Source organism: Pristiophorus japonicus, chromosome 16 (assembly GCF_044704955.1).
Source record: "Pristiophorus japonicus isolate sPriJap1 chromosome 16, sPriJap1.hap1, whole genome shotgun sequence".
Taxonomy (NCBI): domain Eukaryota; kingdom Metazoa; phylum Chordata; class Chondrichthyes; family Pristiophoridae; genus Pristiophorus; species Pristiophorus japonicus.
The window spans coordinates 108,446,270-108,474,227 of record NC_091992.1 but is presented as its reverse complement, the minus strand read 5'-3'; the positions used below and the strand labels follow the sequence as shown (position 1 = coordinate 108,474,227).

General features: G+C 46.3%; 1 protein-coding gene across 3 annotated transcripts in view; it reads right to left on the bottom strand.

Moving 5' to 3' along the window:
• The window catches only part of ccdc57 (coiled-coil domain containing 57), a 159,136-nt gene that overhangs the window by 14,832 nt on the left and 116,346 nt on the right, over positions 1 to 27,958 (bottom strand). For all 3 annotated transcript variants that reach the window (XM_070857664.1, XM_070857663.1, XM_070857665.1), the window contains 6 exons: positions 23,010 to 23,210; positions 21,093 to 21,149; positions 13,617 to 13,830; positions 13,275 to 13,399; positions 12,749 to 12,880; positions 7,813 to 8,065 (listed from right to left, as the gene is read on the bottom strand). In XM_070857664.1, coding sequence (XP_070713765.1) covers positions 7,813 to 8,065; positions 12,749 to 12,880; positions 13,275 to 13,399; positions 13,617 to 13,830; positions 21,093 to 21,149; positions 23,010 to 23,210 — 982 coding nt within the window. The remainder of the gene's footprint in view (positions 1 to 7,812; positions 8,066 to 12,748; positions 12,881 to 13,274; positions 13,400 to 13,616; positions 13,831 to 21,092; positions 21,150 to 23,009; positions 23,211 to 27,958) is intronic.

Here is a 27,958-nt window from a genome sequence, read left to right as displayed (position 1 = left end):
ATCGCTCTGCCAAGAACAGGTATTAGTTCCCTGGTGTAGGTACGCAGCTTCGCCATGACTGGGACCAGCTTGGGTCGTGCAGCTGGGTTAATCCACAGTTTATCTAAAGTTCTCCGACTCATCAACGACGGACCATAGCCCGTGTCATAGAAACATAGAAACATAGAAAATAGGTGCAGGAGTAGGCCATTCGGCCCTTCTAGCCTGCACCGCCATTCAATGAGTTCATGGCTGAACATGCAACTTCAGTACCCCATTCCTGCTTTCTCACCATACCCCTTGATTCCCCTAGTAGTAAGGACTTCATCTAACTCCTTTTTGAATATATTTAGTGAATTGGCCTCAACAACTTTCTGTGGTAGAGAATTCCACAGGTTCACCACTCTCTGGGTGAAGAAATTCCTCCTCATCTCGGTCCTAAATGGCTTCCCCCTTATCCTTAGACTGTGTCCCCTGGTTCTGGACTTCCCCAACATTGGGAATATTCTTCCTGCATCTAACCTGTCTAACCCCGTCAGAATTTTAAACGTTTCTATGAGGTCCCCTCTCATTCTTCTGAACTCCAGTGAATACAAGCCCAGTTGATCCAGTCTTTCTTGATAGGTCAGTCCCGCCATCCCGGGAATCAGTCTGGTGAACCTTCGCTGCACTCCCTCAATAGCAAGAATGTCCTTCCTCAGGTTAGGAGACCAAAACTGTACACAATACTCCAGGTGTGGCCTCACCAAGGCCCTGTACAATTGTAGCAACACCTCCCTGCCCTTGTACTCAAATCCCCTCGCTATGAAGGCCAACATGCCATTTGTTTTCTTAACCGCCTGCTGTACCTGCATGCCAACCTTCAATGACTGATGTACCATGACACCCAGGTCTCTTTGCACCTGCCCTTTTCCTAATCTGTCACCATTCAGATAATAGTCTGTCTCTCTGTTTTTACCACCAAAGTGGATAACCTCACATTTATCCACATTATACTTCATCTGCCACGCATTTGCCCACTCACCTAACCTATCCAAGTCGCTCTGCAGCCTCATAGAATCCTCCTTGCAGCTCACACTGCCACCCAACTTAGTGTCATCCGCAAATTTGGAGATACTACATTTAATCCCCTCGTCTAAATCATTAATGTACAGTGTCAACAGCTGGGGCCCCAGCACAGAACCTTGCGGTACCCCACTAGTCACTGCCTGCCATTCTGAAAAGTCCCCATTTACTCCTACTCTTTGCTTCCTGTCTGACAACCAGTTCTCAATCCATGTCAGCACACTACCCCCAATCCCATGTGCTTTAACTTTGCACATTAATCTCTTGTGTGGGACCTTGTCGAAAGCCTTCTGAAAGTCCAAATATACTACATCAACTGGTTCTCCCTTGTCCACTCTACTGGAAACATCCTCAAAAAATTCCAGAAGATTTGTCAAGCATGATTTCCCTTTCACAAATCCATGCTGACTTGGACCTATCATATTACCTCTTTCCAAATGCACTGCGATGACATCCTTAATAATTGATTCCATCATTTTACCCACTACCGATGTCAGGCTGACCGGTCTGTAATTCCCTGTTTTCTCTCTCCCTCCTTTTTTAAAAAGTGGGGTTACATTGGCTACCCTCCACTCCATAGGAACTGATCCAGAGTCAATGGAATGTTGGAAAATGACTGTCAATGCATCCACTATTTCCAAGGCCACCTCCTTAAGTACTCTGGGATGCAGTCCATCAGGCCCTGGGGATTTATCGGCCTTCAATCCCATCAATTTCCCCAACACAATTTCCCGACTAATAAGGATTTCCCTCAGTTTCTCCTCCTTACTAGACCCTCCGACCCCTTTTATATCCGGAAGGTTGTTTGTGTCCTCCTCAGTGAATACCGAACCAAAGTACTTGTTCAATTGGTCCGCCATTACTTTGTTCCCCGTTATGACTTCCCCTGATTCTGACTGCAGGGGACCTACGTTTGTCTTTACTAACCTTTTTCTCTTTACATATCTATAGAAACTTTTGCAATCCGTCTTAATGTTCCCTGCAAGCTTCTTCTCGTACTCCATTTTCCCTGCCCTAATCAAACCCTTTGTCCTCCTCTGCTGAGTACTAAATTTCTCCCAGTCCCCGGGTTCTCTGCTATTTCTGGCCAATTTGTATGCCACTTCCTTGGCTTTAATGCTATCCCTGATTTCCCTTGATAGCCACGGTTGAGCCACCTTCCCTTTTTTATTTTTACGACAGACAGGAATGTACAATTGTTGTAGTTCATCCATGCGGTCTCTAAATGTCTGCCATTGCCCATCCACAGTCAACCCCTTCAGTATCATTCGCCAATCTATCCTAGCCAATTCACGCCTCATACCTTCAAAGTTACCCTTCTTTAAATTCTGGACCATGGTCTCTGAATTAACTGTTTCATTCTCCATCCTAATGCAGAATTCCACCATATTATGGTCACTCTTCCCCAAGGGGCCTCGCACAACGAGATTGCTAATTAATCCTCTCTCATTACACAACACCCAGTCTAAGATGGCCTCCCCCCTAGTTGGTTCCTCGACATATTGGTCTAAAAAACCATCCCTTATGCACTCCAGGAAATCCTCCTCTACCGCATTGCTTCCAGTTTGGTTAACCCAATCTATGTGCATATTAAAGTCACCCATTATAACTGCTGCACCTTTATTGCACGCACCCCTAATTTCATGTTTGATGCCCTCCCCAACATCACTACTACTGTTTGGAGGTCTGTACACAACTCCCACTAACGTTTTTTGTCCTTTGGTATTCTGCAGCTCTACCCATATAGATTCCACATCATCCAAGCTAATGTCCTTCCGAACTATTGCCTTAATTTGCTCCTTAACCAGCAATGCTACCCCACCTCCTTTTCCTTTTATTCTATCTTTCCTGAATGTTGAATACCCCTGGATGTTGAGTTCCCAGCCCTGATCATCCTGGAGCCACGTCTCCGTAATCCCAATCACATCATATTTGTTAACATCTATTTGCACAGTTAATTCATCCACTTTATTGCGGATACTCCTTGCATTAAGACACAAAGCCTTCAGGCTTGTTCTTTTAACACCCTTTGTCCTTTTAGAATTTTGCTGTACAGTGGCCCTTTTTGTTCTTTGCCTTGGGTTTCTCTGCCCTCCACTTTTCCTCATCTCCTTTCTGTCTTTTGCTTTTGCCTCCTTTTTGTTTCCCTCTGTCTCCCTGCATTGGTTCCCATCCCCCTGCCATATCAGTTTAAATCCTCCCCAACAGTCCACTTCCATACTCACTGGGACTCTGTTGATTTTTACTTCACTTATCACTGGGGGCGAATCGTCGGTGCACGTATACAGTCCAAGCACCTCATCTCCTTCTACCTGCTCCTCGCTGAACAGTGGATCATCCCCCATCTCCTCAGCCATACGGTGAGTCCGATTTCTTTTACACATACGCTGAAGGTGGCCTTTAACGTGGCAGGTATTGTACGTATACTCCGCAAACCTGCACTGGTGAGCCCCATGGCTTCCTCCATAGCGCCAGCATGGTGCTGCTTGATTGGCCCCCCTCGGCGGACTCTGAGTTCCAGGATCCCGAGGTCCGTGCTCTCTGCCCCGGGCAGAGCCACCTTCTGCAGTTTTGTCCGTGGTGGGCGCTATCCTGTGGACAGTGCCTGCCGGGTTCGAGACTGTGTGGATTATTTGCTTGGTGCTGCAAGTCGAGGTCATATGTGCCCGGCTGATGGTGATGGCCTTTGTCAGAGTGACTGTGGGTTCCGTGGCCAGCAGCTTGTGAAGGAGGCCCTTGTGGCCAATCCCCAAGACAAAAACGTCCCGCAAAGCCTCGTCAAGGTGTGCGCCAAAATCACACGGCGCCGCGAGTCTCCTGAGGTCCGCAGCATATTTAGTGATATCCTGGCCCTCGGGTCTGCAGTGATGGTAAAATTTGTATCTGGCCGTGAGGATGCTCTCCTTCGGTTTCAACTGGTCACGAATGAGTTCAGTCAGCTCCTCGTATGACTTGTCCCTGGTGCTCCCAGGTGCCAGCAAATTCCTGACGAGACAGTAAACCTCATCTCCACAACTGGAGAGTAATATCGCCTTACGCTTATCTCTCATTGCATTCGTGTCCTCCGTCAGGTCGTTTGCTGTGAAGTATACTCGAGCCTTTCCGTAAAGGCCTCCCAATCATTGCCCACGGTAAAATCCTTTAGCGAGCCCAGAGTAGCCATGGTTGCGTGGAGTTCGTCCGCTTCCTCGTTGCCAATGTGGTGTATGTAGCACACAAATCACTGACTCCACACGGTCTGGTGTAAGTCTAACTGCTGTGACCTTCGTCCTTTATTGTTCAGCTCCAGAGTGCCTCCCAGATGTGGTGGTCAGCCTTATATAGCCCTTGTTACAGGTACCACCAGGGTTTCCCACCGCAGCACCCTCTGTGGTGTGGCATAGTACTTACATTACATTTAAGGTACTGGGACGATACACACATTATTACATAACAAGGTGAATCCAGTTCTGATCCAACTTGCACATAAGAGAATTTTTCAGTGAATGTGATCAAGCGTGGATTCATCTATAGAACATCAAAAGATCAATCCCAGCCTATGGAAATTACTAAAACAGAAAGAAAATAACTTATTCTTCTAACTTGCAGAGGATATTGTGACTATACTTCCAAACAAGAAAATTGGCTGCGAAGCATTTTGGGATTGTTTTGAGGATGTGAAAGGTGCTAGATAAATGCAAGTTCTTTCTTCTTTCTAAATCACCAATAGAAAACAATCTGGAAGCGAGATATTCAGCTAGTGCAGGGAGGGAGAAAAACTGCAAAGTGGGGGGGGGGGGGGGGTGGTGGAGGGAACAGGCGGGAGAGAGAGAAATCAGGCATATGTTTCTATGTTTCTATATAGAGTAACAGAGGAGAGTTGACAGTGAGGAAATGAAATTCAGAAACTTGGGGATGAAAAAAAGTTTAAAGAAGGAGAGAAGTTTAGAAACACTGGAAAATACAAGATCAGACACCGAGGGAAGTTCAGACACAGAGAAAGATGTGGAGTAAGAAAGAGATTTAGACAGAACAAGAGAGAGAGATGCGTTCAGATAGAGGGAAGATTGGGGGGGGGAGAGAGAGAGAGAAAGAGAGAGAGAGATTCAGACATACAAGGGGAGAGGGAAGGAAAAATAACTTCAGAAAGATTGGGAGACCAAGAAGTTCAGATACACAGAAAGAGAGAGGAGTTCAGATAGACAAGGACAGAGAGAAATTTGGATTTATTGGGGGCGGGGCCAAAGTCCAGACACACAAGGCGAGAGGGATCTAGACAGAGGGTGAAATAGTAAGTTTAGGCAGGGAGAAGGGAAGGAATAAAAACACAAATTGCTGGAAATACGCAAGTCAATCAGCATCTGCAACTATAGTAAGCTCCTTTGTAGGGTGGAAGAAAAAAGTTGGTAGGGGATGAAATTAATAGATTGAACGACCTGCAAACGATTTAGTATTTTAGCAGAAATCCATTAAATAACACAAAAAATCATTTTAGTGAAGCAATGAAAAGGTTTTAGAAGAACCAAAGAAAATGCAAATAATTGAAAAGCCCGGGAAAGGAGGTTAGAAGTAAAGGTAGAAGATTGAACAATGCCATCTGAAAAGGAAGACCTGCCAGAAAGCACAGCAGGCGGTGGGGGTAGTTTGTAGTGAAAACATGAGATAGAGCAAAGCTCAGACATACTGGGGAGAGAGAAAGAAAGAAAAGTTCATACACAGAGAGAATGAGAAGTTTGGGTAAGAGAGAGAGAGAATGTTCAGAAATAGTAGAGAGAAAAACTAACAATATGCACAGGGATCGAAAGAGAATAGCCATAAATATAAATTGACTCACACAAAAGGAGGAGATGAGAGAGAAAGCAAGAACCATGGACACTCACAAGGACAGAAATTGATTTTGTTCATTCCTGCCATGATGAACTGGTCATGCCCATCAGCTGCTCGAGAGTGGGTTCACAAAACATGAAAAGTACAACATTTTGGGGCCAAGTTTCGGCCTGAGTTGCTCCTGTTTTTTTGGAGCAACTGGTTTAGAATGGAGTATCTTAGAAATTGCAATTCTCGGCATTTAGTTTGCTCCAGTTCTAGTCAGTTCGAACAGTTTCAGTTTGGAACAGATTTTTTTTTTCAAAGGGGGGCGTGTCCGGCCACTTACGCCCATTTTGAAAGTTTAGGCAGTGAAAACTTACTCCAAACTAACTTAGAATGGAGTAAGTGTAGATTTTTGTACGCTCAGAAAAACCTTGTCGACACTTAGAAAATCAGGCGTAGGTTACAAATCAGGCGTCGGGAATGGGGGGGGGAAGGCTTTAAAGGGAAGTTTACAAACATTAAACACTTCAGTTTTACAAATAAAGAGCCATCATCAATAATAAATGATAAATACATCAATAAATCAACTAATAAATCAATCAAAAAAATTAATAAAAAATAAAAAAATTTAAAAAATCAATAAATAAAACATTTTCTACTTACCGACTGCAGCAGCGGGAGCCCTCCAACCGCATCCTCCCCCCACCCCCCCAGTGTGTCTCTGTCAGTGTCTCTATCTCTCTGTGTGTGTGTGTGTGTGTGTCTCTCTCACTCTCTGTCTGTCAGTGTCTGTGTTTCTGACAGCGAGAGGAAGGAGGGGGTGGAGGGAGTGAGAAGGGAGGGAGGGAGGGAGAGAAGGGAGGGGGGAGGGAAGGGAGGGGGGAGAGGAGAGGGGGGGGAGAGAGGGGAGGGGAGGGGAGGGGGAGGGGGAGAGGAGGGGGAGAGGGGAGGGGGAGAGGGGAGGGGGAGAGGGAAGGGGGAGAGGGAAGGGGGAGAGGGAAGGGGGAGAGGGAAGGGGAGGGGGAGAGGGGAGGGGAGGGAGGAGGAAGGGAGGGGGGAGGGAGGGAGGAGGAAGGGAGGGGGGAGGGAGGGAGGAGGAAGGGAGGGGGGAGGGAGGGAGAAGGAAGGGAGGGAGAGAAGGAGGCTGAACGGGCCGGGCCCGGCCGGGCCCAAGACTTCGGGCGGGGCCCGCCCCCAGCACCGGATGGTGGCGCCACGTCGGGTCAGGTCCGGGGTCTGGGGCGGGGAGGGGGGTGGGAGCGCGGGTCAAGGGGGGGGGGGTGTGTGTGGGTGGGGGAGCGCGGGTCGGGTCGGGTCCGGGGGGGGGAGGTCCAGTCGGGTCCGGGGGCAGGGGGGGGGGTCGGGTCCGGGGGGGTGTCGGGTGAGGTCGCGGGGGGGGCGGGAGTCGAGTCGGGTCGGGAGGAAGCAGGAGCTGGGCATGGGAGGCAGCCTTATCCACGCAGCCCCAGTGAGGCCATTCGGCCAGGGCGAGGTGCTGCGTGCTTCGGGTCCCTCCCACACAGTTTTGGGCGCACTGTAGCGCGCATGTGCAGAGGTCCCGGCACTGTTTTCAGCGCAGGGACCTGGCTCCGCCCCCCACAGCTCGTGCTGCGCCGCACCCAGCTCCAGAGGACCTGCAGGGAGCCGGAGAATAGGCAAGTATTTTTTAGGCGCACTTTGTGGCGCGAAAAATGGGCGTCCAGGTGGGGGCTGCGCCGTTCTAGGCACGGCCCGAAACTTGGGCCCATTACTCCAGAGCTTCAAGATTTTGCTCCAGTAACATTAGCTGTACTCACTCATATTAGGAGGCCACACAAGACAGTAAATCACTTTGTTACAAGTACCTGTACTCCATCTTATGCTGACATTTCTCCTTACTGCTAAAATAACCTTTGCCATTCACCATTTTCCATATTTGCCATTGAGCAGATGAATGAAACTAATGCTCTGCACTTTCCCTCATTCCCCACACATCACCTGTTTCAGTGTTTTTCTGTGGAGTAGATACAGAGAGACTGGGCCCTCCCTCCAACATCTGCCAGATATCTTGAATAGAACTGTCAGCTCCGTAGGATGACATTAGTAGATCTGACTGGGTGGATGGATCGTGTATCATTGATTGGGACTGGCTAGTTTCTGGTACGAGTAGACGTGACTGGCTAGTATCGGAGACTGTGATTTCCTTTGTTTTGCCATTCACAGTTTTTCCTGTTGACGCTACAGCTGGGTCCTGCAAGTCAAAACAGAAAAAAACAGACCAATCAAATTCAGTTCAAAGAATTGAACACACCTTTCCTTTTAATCGCTTATCAATTTTTTCCACTTTCCCATCTGCTGAAGATGTTGACTCCTTGCTGGGATATAGTTCTACGAGCACCAAATACTTTCCCAAATGGCTATTATTTGTGTGATCCTTCACAATGAGTTTTGACAGGCTATTTGACCATTGGAATAATAGCCAAGTCAAATTTTGTCCCATCCTATGTCCACAGCTGTGTATATCCAGCAGGAATACATGAATAGTAATCAAGAATGGGAGCCCTAATTGACTCCTCCTTCCCAACTCCCTAACCCAGGAATGTTGAGGCTAATTGTACTATTGCTACTCCTGCTCTGACTACAGACAAGTTAATTCAGCGCAGACTGAGGATTGAACATGGAACTTTCCTGGTCTGTATGGCTCAGATACTCATGTGTAAACTCACTGAGCCATCAAGCAACCCTTTAAACATACCTTTTCTACACAGTTTAACTTCCAGATCATGCAAGAGGAATACTCTTCTTCGCATGCAGTATATAAATTACTATTTTTTTCTCTACCAATTTATCCCCTTCTCTCTCTTTTTGAATATCAGCTGTGGCTCAGTTGGTAGCACACTTGCCTGAGTTAGAAAGCTGTGAGTTCAAGTCCTACTTCAGAGACTTGAGCACAAAAATCTAGGCTGACACTACAGTGCAGTACTGAGGGAGTGCTGCACTGTCGGAGGTGCTGCCTTTCGGATGCAACGTTAAACCGAAGCCCTGTCTGTTCTCTCAGGTGGACGTAATAGATCCCATGACATTATTTTGAAGAAGAGCAGGGGAGTCCTGGGTGTCCTGGTCAATAGTTATCCCTCAATCAACATCACTAAAAAAAAACTGATTATCTGGTCATTATTACATTGCTGTTTGTGGGAGCTTGCTGTGCTCATATTGGCTGCTGTGTTTCCTACATTACAACAGTGACTACACTTCAAAAGTACTTCATTGGCTGTAAAGTGCTGGGAAGTCCTGAGTCATGAAAGGCACTATATAAATGCAAGTCTTTCTTTTCTTTTTTCTCCTGAAGGCCTTAGCTCCTTAGTGGGCAGCAGCTCCATGGGTGCTGGGTGACATTCTTATTTTGTCAAACTGGCCATTCTTCATGTATGAGCCTAGGTACGAAGTGTTGGAAAGCTATTCCACCATGGGAGCTATCACTGTTGAGCCCAATTTTCTCCTCACCCAATGTTCACAGAACTACCAGTTGTTTTTCCCCTCCCTAACCAAGGGGACACGGAGGCCAAATGCAGTTTGTCTAGATCAGCTGAAAATGGGGATCAATCCTGGGGCCTCCTGGTTTATTTGGCTAAGCTACTCAGTTTTAATCATTTGGGGTGGGGTGGGGGGACATGCAAAATGATACGGCACAGAAGGTGGCCATTCTATATTGTGGAGAGATTTACATAGCAGATTTTATATATTTTTTATTTTATAGATCAGCAAAATGAAAGCAAGCAGAAGAATAATAATCATTTTTCCCTCCAATATTACTGTTTAGCTTGGTAAGATGGTAAGATGCCTGAGGGAGATCAGCCTTGGATTTGTTGACCTGGCAAACCTCTGGGCTTGAATATCCAGAAAGTAAAATTCCAACTTGATACCCGAGGGTTAGTTTTTCAGCATCACGTTTCCCGTACGGAGCCCCGCCCACTGGCTGCGCACATTGGGAATTCTGGTGCATGCAGCGCACAATCTTCTAACCATTGATTTAAATGGTCGGACAATCATCCACAGGAAGCACAATGTCGGAAAAAGACACCTTTGGTTTTTGTGAGCAGAATCCAGAACCACTGCCTGGAATTTCAGCAGTTTCGAACACTGCTTGAAAGAACTTGGCATTTGATGCCATCTATTGGCGAAAGTGGTAACAACATCCAGAAATGGGTGAAACTGCAAGTAATATTATCATGGAATGAACCCAAACTAGATATGGATGAGGATGGCCATCTTAGCTCATCTATTCAAATAGACCGACTGCTTCTTAAATTATTTGAGGATTTTCACCTGCAGTAACCTATCAGGAAATCCATTCCACGTGTTGGCTGTTCCAAGTGTGCAGAATTATCTCGCAGTCAGTCTTGAATTTGCTTATTAGTTTGAATCAGTGTCCCATGCTTTTGTATCATGGGTAGTTTGAAGTAGAGTTTCAGATTTACCTTTTCTATATCTCGTGTACCTCTATGATAGGGTTGCCAAGGCTCCCGGATTGTCTGAAAGTTTCTCGGAATTCAGGGCTGCTCACCCGGACACAGTAGCTAGCCACCTGGGAGAAAAACGGAGCTTTGCGCCTCTGACTCGAGAGGAGAGAAATCCCAGGAAATATTGTCACAAAGAGGTTAAAATCCAGCTGATATGGTGGGAGGGTGGGAATTGACTGGATTTATAGCTGAAAAATTAACCTTCAATCCAGCAGCATTCCAATTCTCCACTCATTTTAAATTACCTGTCCTGAAATAGGGATCGGGCCATATCAGTCACATGGGGATAATTGATAGACAAGGAAAGGAAAGGAGCGGGGCCAGGATATTGGACAAATGCAAAGGCTGGCAGCAGTGAGAAGTGATGGAAAATACAGGTAATGTGAGGATAAAAAAATTTTGGAACAGTGGACGGCTGTCTCCTGGTAGAGAAAAAATGTTCGGCGGTAATCCAAAAACAGCTGAGGAGATGGGTTACCCAGACATGCTTTGATTTATAAATGATCACAATGAACTTTTGTTAATTTTCTTCATCCAATTTACTGTATTATTGCTCACAACTCTCAAGTGCTCCGCAGTCCCTGTTCTATCGTCATGCTTGTTTGACGATGAACTTGTCTTGGATGAACCGTAATGTTCTCCAGCCAAATACTGGGAAGACCAAAGCCATTGGGGTGAAATTGCCCCTTTTTTATAGCACAGTTAGCGCCTCTGGAGAGTGCTATAGGGGTGAAAAGGTGTTTTCGCCCAGGGGAGGAGGGGGGGGGTGCAATCGCCTTGCGCGAATAGGCCCAGAGGTTTGGGGCGCGCTGTTCTGGCAGCGCCGCGGTTAACACCCCGGGCCGGCACGCAACCAGTGGTGACATCATCGCCGTGCACGCCAACCCCTCAACGCCCCACGCCAACCCCTTTCCCGCGGGGGAAAATTGGTCCGCGTGACGGGAAGCTGGCGGGCATCCGCTGCCGGCGCATTATTTAAAGGGGAGGCCTTGGGGGAGGCCTTTAGCACCCCGGGCCGCCATCTTTATTTGTCAGCTGACTCCCGAGTCGGCCCGACATTTGCGGCCCTCGCAACAACCAGGCCGCCATCGTGCATTCCGTTTTGTGTGTGCCCGGTCAAACTCATCCCTGGTGGCCACAAAAGGATCATGCAGCGTGTTCAGCGGCCCTCACCTTTAATGGAAGGGGACGGGCGTTGTAGCGCATTAACGCTACGTGGAGCATCCGCATAGCGCTGGCCTACTCCGTGTAGCTCTAGACTCAGCGCCGCGCTACTGCCCAGGAGCGCCCCTCAAAGGAAGCAGAGTGCCAGAGACAGCGCTCCGCTTCCTTTGAGGGACGTATGGACCAATTCCATTTCAGGGGCGGGACTTTCGGGCCGGACGCAGGAAGTCTCGGCCCAGGAAGGTTATCGCCCCCAATCGGGGCGAGGGGTATTTTCAGCCCCATTGTCTTTAGTCCATGCCACAAACTCTGTACCCTTACCACTGGTTCCATTTCCCCTTCCTGGACAATGTCTCAAACTGAACTGGACCACTTGCAACCTCGGAATCCTGTTTGACTCAGAGTTGAGTGCCCGATCCTATATTCTCTCCATCGCAAGGACCACGTACTTCTACTAACATTGCCTGCCCCCTCCCCTACCTCAGCTCATCTGCCACTGAAACCCTTATTTTTGCCTTTTCCACCTCCTGCCTCAATTATTCCAATGTTATCATCCTCTACCCTCTGTAAAGTTCGGCAATACCCAAAACTTTGCTGCCTGTATCCTATCTAGTATCATGCCCTACTCATCCATCACCCCTGTCTTCGCTAGCCTACATTGGCTCTAGGTCACCCCACACCTCAAATTTAAAATTCTTATCTCTCCATTTCCTCACCCCTTCTTATCTTTGTAACCTCCTACAACCTTCTCACCTCAATTATTCTCCATTGCTCTGACTCCAGCATCTTGCATAACCCCCTCCTTTGCCCGATTATTAGTGGTTGTGCTTTCAGCCACCTAGGACCCATGTCTGGAATTTATTTTCTAAATCTCTCTGCTCTGCTCCTTCAGAGCTCTGCTTAAAAGCCTCCTTTTGGACCAAGTTTTTGATCACGCCTGCTAATCTTTCCTTCTTCAGCTTGCAACCATTTTTCCTTATGCCTTTGTGAGGCAACTTGGGATGTTTTTGAAACCACGGGTGAAGGACCAAGTAAACAGATTTGCTACAACTATGCCTGGGACCAGCAGCTTAGTACAGGAACGACTGTATTGACTGGCTAAAAAAAACTTTTAATATCAGATACAATTTGGACACATGGGCTAATTTACATTGTGCACCATATCTTGTGTTAAATCAACTTTTTGAAGCAATTACCCAATTGGCAAAAAGACTGATGATCTCATTCTGCAGTGTTCTCTAGCACCTTACCGTATTCCTGGTATGTTCTCTTGTTCCAGTTTTCCTATTCTGGGCATTCTGGCCATTTTCACTCTCCGATGAACTCTGCTGCACAGTGATGGGAACTTGTTTGAAGTCTTTCAGCTGTGCATACTGCAACTCCTGAAATCATACAAGATTCCGCTGTGGTTAGTTCTGTATATAAAGACAGCGGTGAACCGATGATGGGAATAACTAAATACTAGACTAAATACAAATGTCAAACAGAACCAGATGCTTCTCAATAAGGAAGGAGGTAAAATTCATGGTAAAGTTACTCAGGCAGCAATTTTATGCCTATTAGTAGCAAGTGCATTGCATGATTGGCAGAGTAGCCATGGGAGTGGTGGGTGGCTAAGGGCACCTAAAGGTTAGCCAAAAATGACAATAAAAAGAGGCGATGGGAAGAGAAGAAAGTAAAATTTAAAAAGAGCAGATTTATGATCAAATGTACGGTAGAGAGGAACTTTATTTCAGTAAGGTAGAGAAACATTACATACACAGAGAACATCATCACCTGGGTAGTGAGTTGGTACTGTAAGTGCTCCAAAGCAGACAGACGATGCTGCGCTTCCTGTGCTAGCTCTCTGGGAGACTGAGCAGGTAGGACTGAATTTCTTACACCAACAGAGGGCTGAGAAGCTGCAAGAGAAAGGCATAGGTACAGATTAAATACAATATCTGAGAGATAATATAAATATGATCATAATATGTACATGGCAGTGAACAGCAGAAAATGATATGGAACCGAGCTGTGGACTTGACATTCTTCTGTGTTGACTGACTTTCTTACATACTACTCTACAGATTATAATTTTTAAAAATCTAAAAGCAATTAGTGATGTGGCTGGTGACGTACCATCTAATCCAGATCTAACCAGTTCTGCACGAAGTCGATTCCCCATCTCAATCAATTGCTGTTTGTCACGGGATAGCTGACTGATGTAGCGAGCTGCCTGCTTTAGTTTGGCTTGTAAGCTTTGCTGTTGTGAGGGGCTGTTACCTAATCGTGAGTGAACCAGTTGCTGTCGTAGTCGGAGAATTTCTCCCTGAAGCTCCTTGACAAGTTCACTCTGGAATAGAAACGAGTAATCACCCACTCATTCATGAAAATACTATAATAGAGCATTTGATGGGATGAAAACAATGAAGGCTTGTGTGTAGGTTTGACATTTTTTTCCTGGTATACTTGATGACCCCATTGCTTCCAAATTATTCCAAAGCAGAAGGATATAACTGGACTTGTACGCCTCAGGACAGATACTTGTGGGAGTCTATCACAGCCTATTGAAAATCTCAATTTCCTAGCACCTTTTACAAAACCCTCTAAACAAGAAACGGAGATGTTTCCTATAAAATACGAAGCGCATTGATATAGTTCAAAAGCATTATAGATCTTCAGTTCCAATAGGCTAAATTGAAAACGAAGGTGAATTGTCAAAGCCAAATAGTGCAGGTACAAGGTTAGAAGAGAGAAAACAAGATTTTAATAAAATCACGAAGTAGAGAGCCTGGGTTTTAAAAGACTTGGGGCTGGATTTTCGGCTTTTCTCATTTCGGGGCGGTAATGGAGGCGGGGTGGGAAAGTTTGCGCCCGGGAAAAGTTTGCGCCTCAGTCAGCAAAATTCGGCAGCTAGGCCCTGAGTGTGGGGTAGAGCGGTAAGGGAGGCACTGCACACCTCACTTAGGGTTGAGCATGCGAAAATCCCATAAACAGCAGGCCTCAGAGGGGAGAAAAAAAAAACTGGAAAAAAACCGCCATAATCATTTCCAATAAATAACTCACACATAAATTGCAAAAAAATTAAACAAAAAACAGTCACACTTACCCGAGGTCAACATTACTTACCTCACTGCAGCCGCTACAGCTCGGACCGCACACTTTCACAGGCGGTCCCAGCATAGCACTTGGGAGCCAAATATTGAGCCGGTGTCACAACCAGGGGCTGCTTTCATCAGGGTAAGGGTATTTATAAGGCTTAAATAAAACATTTAAAAAATCCAAAAAGATGCCTATACATTTTAAATGAGTTTATACAAATATTGGCCCGATTAAGATGTTTAAAATTATTTATCAAAAAATTTAATTTTTATTGAGGTTGATGCACTGAAGGATATGAATAAGGGGGAATGATGCAAGTGGATAAGGGGGAACCAGTGGATGTGGTGTATTTGGATTTCCATAAGGCATTCAATAAGGTGCCACATAAAAATTTACTGCACAAGATAAAAGTTCACGGGGTTAGGGGTAATATATTCGCATGGATTGAGGATTGGCTAACTAACAGAAAACAGAGAGTCGGGATAAACAGGTCATTTTCCAGTTGGCAAACAGTAACTAGTGGGGTGCCGCAGGGATCGGTGCTGGGGCCTCAACTATTTACAATCTATATTAATGACTTGGATGAAGGGACCGAGTGTTAAGTATGCTGATGATACAAAGATGGATGGTAAAGTAAATTGTGAGGAGGACACAAAAAATCTGCAAAGGGATATAGACAGGCTAAGTGAGTGGGCTAAAATTTGGCAGATGGAGTATAATGTAGGAAAATGTGGGAGGTTATCCACTTTGACAGAAAAAATAGAAAAGCAGATTAAGGGCTAGAACCTCCACTTTTTTTGCATGCTTAACGCCCACTTTACCGCTGAAATTACATATAACGCCCATATATCGCCCATTCTGGCACAAAATGGAAACTGATGGGCTTTTTTAGGAGACATATCGCCGAATGTTATTTTCTCAATGGGCTTAACGGCGATAAAAAATCACTGCTCGCCCATTTCTTGGAGGCGGAATCAGCAGAATGGGCGAATTCAACGCCCATAATATCGCCCAGCTTTACTTTTCGAACGGAATTAACGCAGAGATTCAATATTGATGCCCGGAGACTGTTTTTTGTCGTAAAGAGCATATTTACCCAAATTAGCAGCCGTGGAGATCGCCCATCTTCAATTTCACCACCTTGCACACATATCGCCCACAAAATCGTTCGCTCAAAAAAACGCCCACAAAAAGTGGAACTAACCGGAGCGAACGCCAGCAGTGTGGCTGGCATTTGTTAAATCCCACTTTTCTGTGAGGAGCTGATATCAGAAAGATTTGACTGAAAGAGCGCTAATGTGAGTGACAACACGGACACACTGCTGTGTGTGTGCAGCTCAGACATCACTGGTGCCCATCACCTTAGTGCCAGTTAAAGTTTATGTTAATTGATGTTAAGTTGTATTTAACCCTTTCATGGTAAGGAATCACCAGTGTGTAATGGTCCAGCTAGCTCAGACAATGCTCAACAAGGTTATGTTTAAAAACAAAAGTTTAATACCAACATTGGTCTGAAATCATAAATATCACAGCCAATAACACGCAACCCCCACCCACATCCCACTTTTTCCACCATTGACATCAATCACATGTTCAACATGTCCAGCAACACAGAATATAAAGGCAAAGCAGGAGCGTGGTTCCCAGGCCACATACATTGCAACAAATTGCATACACCCAGATGGAGATATAACACAGCCATCACCTGTGCACATGCACCTCACTTTCCTTCCCCCCTCTCCTTCTCCCCACCTCCACCCCTTCCCCTCCTCACTCCACGGCTCCTGACTGAGGAGCTCCTCAGGTGGTGCCTCATTGGGGGGGGGGGATGAAGACAGATGCGTTGGTTGGACGGGTATGGGAGCGGGGGTTGCCAAGGGGGCAACATTCTCTGATGCAGAAGCAGGATCTTGGTCCTTGCTCTCATCTGTCATTTGCAGTGGTGGTGCGGGACCTAGGGGTGGAGTGCCGCGCTCTGGGACCACTGGGAGGGCTGTGGCAGCAATGTTCCTGGCTATCGCATCCAGGGACTCCGCCATGCACGGAATGTACTCATCATGGTGGCCAGGTGGCGGGATATGCCCCCCAAAAGCTTCGATGAGCTGGTCACCAATGTCTAAAGTCCTCCTGGACAACTGTACCATCTCTCTGCTGTCATGTCACGCTCGTGGAACAGACCTGGCGCGTCTACGAGACCTCCATGGGGTCGGTGCCATCCTGGGGACAAATGGGGGGCCCTGTGGAGAAGTGCTTGGGGCTGGCACTTCCAGAGTGCGGGAATGACTGGAAGACTAATAGATGGCCTTGGGGTGGAATGGGTTCTGAAGCATGGTGATGCAGGTTCTTCGAAGTCTGCGCTCTCATCCGTCGAGAACAGACCCAGCGGATTGACAGGTGACAATCGGAGCTCCTCAGCACCAGATGTAGTAGAATCGTCCGCCGACTCCTGCCCCACGCCCCCACCTTCTGGCCTCTGTGGCCTTGCCTGGGGCCACGCTGAGCTGCAAGACACAAATGAGGTTGTTAGAGGAGATGGGGGTGCTAGGCTGACAAGGTGAGTCCAGCGCTCCACACAGCATATGCACGACAAAAGCACCACCGTTCTCTCAATCATCGCAGACATCATATTTGATCACCATCAACACATTGTGCATTGCAATGATTTTCATTCGGCCAGCATTATTTCTATGAAACTTTTAGAAATCATCTATCATATATGATTGGTCGGATATAAGTTGTTGTGGCATCTATTGACTTTGCATCACGCAATGGTATAAGCTTTACTCACGTGGCATCACTTTAGGGTCTGCAGATACGTCCATGGCTGTTCGGGGGTGCTTCCCCACAAGTGCGAGCACTCGCTTCTCCATCTCTGTGATGTCGCTGGGGACTGGTGGCCCCCCACCCATTCGCCTCTGCACGGACCTCATCGTCGATAGCTTCTTCTGTAAAAGGTGACAGGACGACATGGCATGAGATCATTGCGTGATATCATTGCTAGGTACTGTCACAGAGACTGATACAACACATAACCGACAGATGTAATCATGATTATTATGATTATCATTCTTTAACTAAAGACGTTCACCGTGACCGCAGGCTTTGAGTAAAACATTCTCGGTAAAAGTGCAAGACCTCACATCTGCTGAAAGTCACTCATGACTGTTCCAAATCAAATTATATAAATACATAAGTACATGTAAATCAATGTAATACTTACTCTTGCGGATCCCACAAGGTCATTCCATCTTTTGCGGCATTGGTTGCGCTCACGCACCTCGTTGGTCACCGACGAGACCACCTCCGTTATCTCGGTCCATATCCTCTGATAAGCCTTTGGGGTGGGCTTCCCACGACCTCCCTGTGTCAAATCACCCCAGCGTGACTCGACCTCCTGCAGGAAGGAGGCATTTGCCTCGTCCGAGAACCTCCTGGCTCTTTTGCGACCTCCAATGTGCTCCTCTCCCACCTCACTGCTGGAGCGTCAGTCTCCACAGCGTGCTGTGATGCCTCCTCCTCTCCCTCCATTATAGGGCAAATTCGGTCAAATATGTGGTTGGTAACAGCTACTTTTTGTTTGCCTACTTGCTGTGAAGCTCCAAAGTCTCCCCCCTTCCTCCCAAAGCAGCCACACCACACCCAGCCACACCTTCAGTCCCTCTGAGCTCCCTCTCTGTCTCCTCTTCTGCACATGTTATTGTGACCCTTGACTTCCAGAATCACGGAAATCGAGTGTTGCCATGCCGTTGCCAAGGACGGCCACACTTTACAGCAGAAGGTCAAAAAAATTTAACGCTACCGCCCATTTGATATCGCTCGCGGTAACGTCCATTTTCAAAAATGTAAACTAGATGTTTTGAGAATGGGCGAGAAGCTGGCGCTCTGAAAACCCTTTTTTACCACCCACGCCGGAAATAACGCCCATTTTTGGGCAATAACCTCAAAAGTGAAGGGTCTAGCCCTATAATTTAAATGGAGAAAAATTGCAAAGTGCTGCAGTACAGAGGGACCTGGGGGTTCTTGTGCATGAAACACAAAAAGTTAGTATGCAAGTACAGCAAGTAATCAGGAAGGCAAATGGAATGTTGGCCTTTATTGCAAGGGAGATGGAGTATAAAAGCAGAGAAGTCCTGCTACAACTGTACAGGATATTGGTGAGGCCACACCTGGAGTATTGCATGCAGTTTTGGTCTCCGTATTTAAGGAAGGATATACTTGCATTGGAGGCAGTTCAGAGAAGGTTCACTCGGTTGATTCCGGAGATAGGAACAGAAGAACATAAGAATTAGGAACAGGAGTAGGCCATCTAGCCCCTCGAGCCTGCTCCGCCATTCAAAAAGATCATGGCTGATCTGGCCGTGGACTCAGCTCCACTTACCCACCCGCTCCCCATAACCCTTAATTCCCTTATTGGTTAACAAGCTATCTATCTGTGACTTGAATACATTCAATGAGCTAGCCTCAACCACTTCCTTGGGCAAAGAATTCCACAGATTCACAACCCTCTGGGAGAAGAAATTCCTTCTCAACTCGGTTTTAAATTGGCTCCCCCGTATTTGAGGCTGTGCCCCCTAGTTCTAATCTCCCCGACCAGTGGAAACAACCTCTCTGCTTCTATCTTGTCTATCCCTTTCATTATTTTAAATGTTTCTACAAGATCACCCCTCATCCTTCTGAACTCCAACGAGTAAAGACCCAGTCTACTCAATCTATCATAAGGTAACCCCCTCATCTCCGGAATCAGCCTAGTGAATCATCCAGGTGCGGCCTCACCAATACCCTGTACAGCTGCAGCAGGACCTCCCTGCTTTTGTACTCCATCCCTCTCACAATGAAGGCCAACATTCCATTCGCCTTCCTGATTACCTGCTGCACCTGCAAACTAACTTTTTGGGATTCATGCACAAGGACCCCCAGGTCCCTCTGCACCGCAGCATGTTGTAATTTCTCCCCATTCAAATAATATTCCCTTTTACTGTTTTTTTTTCCCCCAAGTGGATGACCTCACATTTTCCGACATTGTATTCCATCTGCAAAACCTTAGCCCATTTGCTTAACCTATCTAAATCTCTTTGCAGCCTCTCTGTGTCCTCTACACAACCCGCTTTCCCACTAATCTTTGTGTCATCTGCAAATTTTGTTACACAACACTCTGTCCCCTCTTCCAGGTCATCTATGTATATTGTAAACAGTTGTGGTCCCAGCATCGATCCCTGTGGCACACCATTAACCACCGATTTCCAACCCGAAAAGGACCCATTTATCCCGACTCTCTGCTTTCTGTTAGCCAGCCAATTCTCGATCCATGCTAATACATTTCCTCTGACTCCGCGTACCTTTATCTTCTGCAGTAACCTTTTGTGTGGCACCTTATCGAATGCCTTTTGGAAATCTAAATACACCACATCCATCGGGACACCTCTATCCACCATGCTCGTTATATCCTCAAAAATTCCAGTAAATTAGTTAAATATGATTTCCCCTTCATGAATCCATGTTGCGTCTGCTTGATTGCACTATTCCTATCTAGATGTCCCGCTATTTCTTCCTTAATGATAGCTTCAAGCATTTTCCCCACTACAGATGTTAAACTAACCGGCCTATAGTTACCTGCCTTTTGTCTGCCCCCTTTTTTAAACAGAGGCGTTACATTAGCTGCTTTCCAATCCGCTGGTACCTCGGGGGGTTGACTTATGAAGATAGGTTGAGTAGGTTGGGCCTATTCCCATTGGAGTTCAGAAGAATGAGAGGTAGAAGATATAAGATAATGAGAGGGCTGGACAAGTTGGATGCAGAGAGTATATTTCCACTCATAGGGGAAACTAAAACTAGAGGGCATAGTCTCAGAATAAGGGGCCGCCATTTAAAACTGAGATCAAGAGGAATTTCTTCTGAGTATTGTAAATTTGTGGAATTCTCTGCCCCAGGGAGCTGTGGAGGCTGGGTCATTGAATATATTTACGGTGGAGATAGACAGATTTTTGAGTGATAAGGGACTAAAGGGTTATGGGGAGCGGGCAGGAAAGTGGAACTGAGTCCACTGAGATCTTATTGAATGGCGGAGCACGCTGAAGGGGTCAAATGGCCTACTCCTGCTCCTATTTCTTGTGTTCTTGTGCTGCTTTTACCAGCTGTAATGAGTTGCGTGGGCAATTGCTGGGCAGTTGTTGGGCAAATAGCCTAACTCTGTGCCAGCAATACTCATTTTTTATGTGGTTCAGATGATCTGTCAAGGTGTACCTTGACAGATAGCAAGTTCCAGATTTCGCACATGCGGAAATCTGGAACTTCCGGAGCCTTTGAAATGGATTACGAAGAATGGAACACGTCGTCACGGAGATCGCAATTTATGCCCCAATATCACTATACATAACGACCAGAACAATTCTACCCCATGGGCAATAGTCTGTTAAACGATTCCATTGCAGGAAGCTGTGTAGAGAGGGAGGGAGGGAAAGGCTCTACTCATTATAGGATACCTTGTTAAATAATAGCAGTGAAATAACCATGTACCTGTTCAACCACTACTGGGGCACGGCCACTCACCAAATCCAGCTTCAGAGCCGAAACCTGCAAAGAAGAAATCACTTTTTAAGATGATATTTTTTTCCTCCCTATCCTTCCAGCACTATTCATAAGTTTCTAGGAGTAAAAGTGGCAGGCAACCTGCTCTCAGGTCCTTCTCAATGGCACTCACAAACCAAACACGAGATGTGCTGTAGTTCATGGTGACTTCTTAAGGAGATACATCTGACATGCATTAAGTACCTCTCCTAACCAAGGTTAGCAACTTTCCAAGAGGGGACCGTGCCTCTGGAATTACAACAGTACCTGTAGTAGGTATTGAGTGGACTTGAAGCACTTATTCCAGAAACAGGAAATGCTCATTCTCTTCCTTGTTGATATTTCAGGACTAATTTTGGCCGACCCAAAGAATAAAAGAACTAACTACCCTGATAGATGGGAAATAGAATCATAGAATGGTTACAGCACGGAAGAAAGCCATTCGGCCCATCAAGCCTGCGCTGAATATTTTGTTTTCTGACCCAAGACAACTTGCATTTATATAGCGCCTTTAAAGTAGTAAAATGTTTCAAGGCACTTCACATGAGTGTTCGATGCCAAGCCACATAAGGAGATATTTGGACAGGTGACCAAAAGCTTGATCGAAGAGGAAAGGACAGAACTTCGTCATGGGCGGTGGCACACAAAACGGGCGATATCGGAATGGCCGCCCATTATGTGCAGTGCCTGATATTCAGTTCTATCGCAGTCAATGGGACTGAATATCAGGTGCTGTGTATAATGGGCAGCAGATCCAATACCGGCATTTGCCTCACCACCAGAGTCGTATTTGTACGCCAGCGGTTTTAAGGAGAAGAGAGAGATAGAGTGGCTTAGGGAAAGAATTCCAGAGCTTAGGGCCCAGGCAGTTGAAGGCATGGTACAAATTATGAAGCGCTTAAAATCGGGAATGTGCAAGAGGCCAGAATTGGAGGAGCACAGAGATCTCGGAGGGTTGTAGGGCAGCAGGAGGTCACAGTGATAGGGAGGGGCGAGGCTATGGAGGGCTTTGAAAACAAGGATGAGAATTTTAAAATCGAAGCCCTGCTGGACCAGGAGCCAATGTGGGTTAGCAAGCAGAGGAGTGATGGGTGAACGGGACGGTGCGAGTTAAGATACTGGCAGCAGAGTTTTGGATGAGTTCAAGTTTATGGAGGGTGGAAGATGGGAGGCTGACCAGGAAAGCATGAGACTAGTCAAGTCTAGAAGTAACATAGGCACGAATGAGGGTTTCAGCAGCAGATGAGCTGAGGCAGGAGCTGAAACAGGTGATGTTACAGAGGTGGTCTTGGTGATGGACGTAAGCTCAGGGTCAAATAGGATGCCAAGGTTGCAAATGGTCTGGTCCAGCCTCAGACAGTGACCGAGGAGAGGGATGGAGTGAGTGGCTGAGGAATGGAGTTCGTGGCAGGGACCAAAGACCATGGCTTTGGTTTTCCCAATAGTTAATTGGAGTAAATTTCTGCACATCTAGGACTGGATGTCAGACAAGTAGCATGACAAATCAGAGACCGTGGAGTGGTCGGGAGAGATGATGGTGAGGTAGAGCTGGGTGCTGTCAGCGACATGTGGAACTTGACGTTGTAATTTTGGATGATGTTGTCAAGGGGCATCAAGCGGATGAGAAATAGGAAGGGGCCAAAGATAGATCCTTGGGGCACTTCAGTGCTAACAGTTCAGGAGCGGGAAGGAAAGCAGTTGCAGGTGAATCTCTGACTACGAGTCGATAAGATAAGAATGGAACCAGGCGAGTGCAGTCCCACCCAGCTGGATGACGGAGGAGGCGTTGGAGGCACATAATAATAGGAAGAAAAATGAAACATGTTTATTTTGGGGTTCACCCAGAGCTAGGATTTACCTCCTTACCTCATTTCCTAAAGCCACTGTTTCCAAGTTTTGTTGAAGATTACCCTTAAAGTATTCGTCTGCCTCTCTGCGTGTTTCTACCAACTGTAACTCCAGTTCAGCAATTCGCTCATTTAGTCTCAATATTTCCATGTTAGTTCGCTGTTGCTGACTGGTTAATTCATATCGCAACTGGTCAATTTCAACCTGCTTCCCACGAGCCTGTGAAGAAGGAGAAACAGTACAGAATTCCACACTTAGCAGGCAGGTAAAATGGGGCAAACTTGGACCTCCATATGTCAATCAGAGCACTACAAGATTCCCCTGCAATATGGTTTGCAATTGACATTGAGTAACATCTTGCACTGCACAGTGGATTACATCATCATCGAAGAGCAGTTAATAACTGTCGGCAGACATAGTAAACCATGAAGTTATATTATCCACCTCTGCTCACGATATCAATAAGACATTTAAAGGTTTATGCCAGAGCATAATGTCACCCCATCATTGGAGCACACAGGTGTAAGCAGGTGCTGAACTCTCTGCACCAGTTTGCAATTGTGCCCAAGTTATGCAATCTCTTTGGATGGGAAGTAAGCACGAGTCCCAATCGTTTGTTCCAGAATCTAACATAAAAAGAACCTAAAGGACGAGATAAAAAACAAACACAAGATAATTCTAGTAACTGTAAGTATAGGAGCAAAGATACTGGGGTCTAGTTTGACTATTGGCAGAGTGGCCCCCATGATTTTGAGGCTCCAGCCTCATTTACATTTGCCAGGCAAACTGTGGGGCGCTAAACAGGTGTTGTGATGCAGCTCCCCAGATTTAGCAAAGGCAAAAGCTACTGCCAGCATGATAAGTCCTGGGAGCATAATCCCAGTGCGGCAGCAGCCCAGATTATGTTTGTGGGCCTCAGACTTACCTTTGGTGGACATCTTCCCTTCCATCGCCCGTAGAACTAGTCGAAGCCTGCACTGCCTAAATTGGCAACTGGGGTCTTATTTAGGTCATAGGGCCACGATTTCCATATTAAATGGAACGTCTCATCTGAAACAGGTGAGTGCTTTGGGCACCCAGAGGTAGGCCCTTTTTAAATGGTATCGGCCACATCACCGGTGTTAACAGGGCGGTAAGGCTACCAAACCTATTTTGAGGCTGTTACCAGCCAGTTTACACCAGGCAAATAGGGTGAAAAGCAACCCCACTGTGTTAGAATTTTGGAGAAAGGAAGAGAGAATTAATCATTCTATGTCAAAAGCACAATACTGCGGATGCTGGAAATCTGATATAAAAGCAGAAAATGCTGGAAATACTCAGCAGGTCAGACAGCATCTGTGGAGAGCAAAAGAGAGTTACTGTTTCAGGTCGATGACCTTTCGCCAGACCTGAAACATTAACTCTGTTTTTCTTTCCACAGATGCTGCCTGACCTGCTGAATATTTCTAGCATTTTCTGTTTTTAATCATACTTTGCGCTATTTTTCAATTTATTACAGTTATTTAACAACAGTAAAAACAAAAATGATAATTCATTGCCTAAGAGAATCAATGGATATGGAGATAGGGCAGGAAAGTGGAGTTGAGGTAGGTCATCAGTCATGATCTTATTGAATGACGGAGCAGGCTTGTGAGGTGGCGGGGTGCATATGGCCTACTCCTGCACCTATTTCTTACGTTCCAATGTCTATGTTCATGCTCACATTCTGTGATCTTCCATTTTGGAGGAAGTCAGATCAACTGTGCAGTCAGTATACGCAGACACAGATTGTACCTACAAATCAAATGGTCAGCTTCATGCCATTCAGTGGCTTTAGTATGGCTCCAGTGCATGTCATTATTTGGCACTATGTCAGCTCCTGCTGCTAAACTAAAGCAGATATGTTGACTTGGGTGGGTCTCAGTGGAATCAACTCAGTTTTGGATTGAGTGGCACAAAATGAGATTTCTGTGCCTCATTTATACCATTCCAAGTGTAAATGTGGCATGAAATCTTAGTATAACTTTTCTTACAATACAACAGCGACTACATTTCAAAAGTACTTCATTGGCTGCAAAGTACCTTGGGACATCCTGAGGTCGTGAAAGGCTCTATATAAATGCAGTGGATGTGGTGTATTTGGATTTCCAGAAGGAATTCGATAAGGTGCCACATAAAAGGTTACTGCACAAGATAAAAGTTCACAGGGTTGGGGGTAATATATTAGTTAGCCAATCCTCTATCCATGTTCACAGAAAACAGAGAGTTGGGATAAACGGTCATTTTTCGGTTGCAAACAGTGACTATTGGGGTGCTGCAGGGATTGGTGCTGGGTCCTCAACTATTTACAATCTATATTAATGACTTGGATGAAGGGACTGAGTGCAATGTAGCCAAGTTTGCTGATGATTCAAAGATGGGTGGGAAAGCAAATTGTGAGCAGGACACAAAAAATCTGCAAAGGCTAAGTGAGTGGGCAAAGATTTGGCAGATGGAGTACAATATGGGACAATATAACTTTAGCAGAAAAAATAGAAAAGCAAATTATAATTTAAATGGAGAAAAATTGCAAAGTGCTACAGTACAGAGGGACCTGGGGGTCCTTATGCATGAAACACAAAAAGTTAGTATGCAGGTACAGCAAGTAATCAGGAAGGCAAATGGAATGTTGGCCTTTATTGCAAAGGGGATAGAGTATAAAAGCAGAGAAGCCCTGCTACAACTGTACAGGGTATTGGTGAGGCCACACCTGGAGTATTGCGTAGGTTTGGTCTCCGTATTTAAGGAAGGATATACTTGCATTGGAGGGTGTTCAGAGAAGGTATACTCGGTTGATTCTGGAGATGAGGGGGTTGACTTATGAAGATAGATTGAGTAGGTTGGGCCTATACTCATTGGAGTTCAGAAGAATGAGAGGTGATCTGATCGAAACATATAAAGTAATGAGGGGGCTTGACAAGGTGGATGCAGAGAGGATATTTCCACTCATAGGGGAAACTAAAACTAGGGGGCATAGTCTCAGAATAAGAGGCCGCACATTTAAAACTGAGATGAGGAGGAATTTCTTCTCTCGGAGGGTTGTAAATCTTTGGAATTCTCTGCCCCAGAAAGCTGTGGAGGCTGGGTCATTTAATATATTTAAGGGAGAGAAAAACAGATTTTTGAATGATAATGGAATAAAGGATTATGGGTTAGGGCAGGGAAGTGGAGCTGAGTCCATGATCAGATCAGCCATGATCTTATTAAATGGTGGAGCAGGCTCGAAGGGTCAAATGGCCTACTCCTGCTCCTATTTCTTATGTTCTTAAGTCTTTCTTTCTATGTTACCATACAAAGCACAGAATTCCATTGTTCACAAGCATTATAAAAACAAATGCTCAGTGGAAAAATAGGTTATGAAGCTTCACTGCAATGTTAATATTACCATGGATTTAAAACCTTAAAAAGATGTTTATAATTATTCCCATTCAAATGTTTGGAGCAAAAAATATATGTTTATATAGCCTAGACATGTGGGGTAGATATCGGACAGCACCCAAAATTGGGTGTGATTCTGGCAGGACGCAGCAGCGGCTGTAGTTTAGCTTGTACAAAGTACTGTAACCTTGTGATCATTTTCATTGTCCACATTGATAGGAGACCTTGTGGACATTCCAGGTATTCTCAAATAATCAATTTAATTGTTAAACCTGGGCTACATTAACTCAATATGCTGAGAGAATAATGACTCGGGTTTCAGTTCATAGGTGACTCCGTGTTTATGGAAACAGTTGTTGAGCTGCTTACCCTGTAAAGAGATTCAAATCTGTGAAAGCAAAGCAAGAATGGTTTATAATGTCACCTCAACTCTAAGATGTATTGTTGGCACAGAATACACTGCAGATCTCCCACAATGGCTCAGCAAGTTTATCCAGTGACATCTGCGTCATACAGGCAAGGAAAGTGCCAAATTCAATCTCTGGTCTGTGCTGAGTTAGATGTTCTCAGCCAGGCTGCACCTGACCTCAGTGTCCTCTGGTTTAGGGAAGGAGAAATGAATCAGCCAGAGTTCCTGATCATATGATCATTATAGTGGTCTTGCTGGAAATGCATGTGACTGAATAAGGAGAGGATTAGGCTTTGCTGTCATGCCCCTGTGTTTGAATGGCCTGCCAACATTCATCAAGACTCACTTATGAATATTGGCCACTTGCCCTTGGAACTATGCCCCAGAAGGGAGAAAAATCAATCTCACTCCAGAGTGTGTTAATCTAAGTAATACATAGAGGGGCTGAAATTGCCTCTTTTTTTGCACCCGGTTAGCGTCTCCGGGAGGCACTAGTGGGGCTAATGCCCTTTTCACCCGGGGGCAGGCGGCGGTAGTGTCTTGGGCGAAATTGCTCCTGAAATTTTGGGGGCGATTTGCCTGTAGCGCCGCTCCCCACGGTTAGCGCCCTGGGGCGGCACGCAACATGCCGTTATGTCATCGTCGTGCGCGCCGACCCCATTGCGGCCCGCGGGGGAAACTGCCCTGCAGGCCGCGATGCTGGTGCGGGCTGACGTCTGCGCCAGCTTTGCGGGGCACTGTCATCGCCCAGGGTGCCACTTAAAGGGGAGGCCGTGTGTGCCCCGGGCCGACATTTTATTTTGTCGGCCAATTCTTCGGTCGGCCCGACAATGATGGCCCTCGCCTCGACCGGGCCGCCATCATGCAGCCCAGCATTCCCTTTTGGTGCCGGTCCACTGGCCCAGTCGATGCATCCCTCGTGACCCAGTGGCGGGAGATTGCGCAGCGGCACTCCCCTTTAGCTGGAGGGGAGAGGCGGTGTAGTGCTACAGCACTAGTTAGAGCTTCCGCGTAGCGCTGACCTCTTCAGCATAGCGCTGAATGCAGAGGCATGCTGACGCCCCGGGAGCATCCCTCCAACGAGGTGGAGCGCCTGAGACAGAGCCCAATTGCATGCCGGCGTGGGCTTCCAGCCCGGGCAGTAAAAGATCCGGGCCCAGAA